General features: G+C 54.4%; 1 protein-coding gene across 6 annotated transcripts in view; it reads right to left on the bottom strand.

The window, feature by feature from the left end:
• The window catches only part of Cpeb1 (cytoplasmic polyadenylation element binding protein 1), an 81,351-nt gene extending 80,555 nt beyond the window's left edge, over positions 1-796 (bottom strand). For 4 of the 6 annotated variants that reach the window (XM_048790187.1, XM_048790188.1, XM_048790184.1 and 1 more), the window contains exon 1: positions 158-796. Coding sequence is in view for 3 of the 6 variants with exons in the window: in XM_048790184.1 (XP_048646141.1) it covers positions 158-182 (25 nt within the window). In the remaining 3 variants the exon portion in view is untranslated. The remainder of the gene's footprint in view (positions 1-157) is intronic. The other 2 variants (XM_015493017.2, XM_048790185.1) reach the window with 1 other exon arrangement.
• Positions 797-1,289: the final 493 nt, after the last annotated feature.

Raw genomic sequence — 1,289 nt, 5'->3', positions numbered from 1 at the left:
CCCCCGCCCTGCCCTCCGGCTCCCTCTAGCAGGCGAGACCGGGCTCAGCCGCCCACCCGAGCCGGCGCCGAGGCGGAGGCGGGCTATAGAGCCGCATTCACTGCTGGCCGCAGCACCTCTGGAAAGCCAAAGGTTCACGCCTGAGCACGCCACTCACCTAGTGACCCTGGCCAAGTCACCATCTCTTCTGCGCCTCAGTTTGTAAATCGTGAAATAGGGCGCGATTTACAAACCCTTGCGACTCAGCGGTGTTGTGCTTTGTCAGGAAAGTGTCCACGCCCCTCTTCTTCCAGTGACTGCTGCAGGGCGAGAGACAGCCTTGCAGAGAGCCGCCACCGCTGTCAGAACCTTAGCCCCCGAGCTCCAGGAGGCGCGCTCACTTAAGCCCGATCGCTCCGTGCTCTGGGTAGAGGAGCGCTGGGCGTCTGGGGATTCCGGAAAGTTCCAAAGACACCAGTCATCCTCTTTGGACTATAGTTCTCTAAGGAAATCGCTTCCAACGCTCCCACAAGGCTGCGATAGGAAGCTTTACAGAGAAGGGACAGGGTGGAAGCCACGGGGTGAAGGGAACTGCTGTGGGACTCGCTGTTGGTGAGGACAAGCCTGGGGCAGCGGGGGCAGGAGCGGACCGGAAGCCCGAGTCAAGCTCCAAGGCGGAGGTGGCATTCCAGGCGGAGAGATCGAGAGAAGGCGGAGAGCGAGAACTGAATTGAGCTACTCTAACAAACCAGGGATAACGCGTGCTTGGAGCGCAGGAGGGAAGCCTGGTTTCAGTTTGTGAAGGATCTTTATTCTGCGGATAGCTGGAAGTTAGTAAAGAGTTGTAAACGAGTTGAGAGTTGTCAGTTGTCTTTTAAGGCCTGACTGGCTGGAGATTTTAGAAGTTGGGCCGGAAAAGGAAAGAAACAAAGGAGTGCGGGGGTGGGGGTAAGGGACAAGAATTTATTGAGCATTACTGTTTTACATGCGCTCTCATCGTATTATTTTTAAGCATTTACTACATTCAAGGCTCCTCCTGGCACTTGAGCAAGATGGAGTTGCCATCTTGTTAAGAGGTTTGTGACTCTGGCCTGGTTCTAATGGCCAACGGGAGGGAAACAGGTAATTGTAGTTTTCTGTCCAGGGTAATGGAAGGAAAGGAAGTCTATGGCCTTAGTCAAGGGGAGAGAAGATGAGGAGGATGACACGAAGGAGTAGGAGTCAGTCTCCATCCCCCTACAGGTCCTCATGCAGGAGTTTCCTTGTTTTGTTGAGGTTTTGAATAGAAAGGTTGATGACTAGCAGGGACA

Source organism: Marmota marmota, unplaced genomic scaffold (assembly GCF_001458135.2).
Source record: "Marmota marmota marmota unplaced genomic scaffold, marMar, whole genome shotgun sequence".
Classification (NCBI taxonomy): domain Eukaryota; kingdom Metazoa; phylum Chordata; class Mammalia; order Rodentia; family Sciuridae; genus Marmota; species Marmota marmota.
This window is presented reverse-complemented; position numbering and strand designations above follow the sequence as displayed.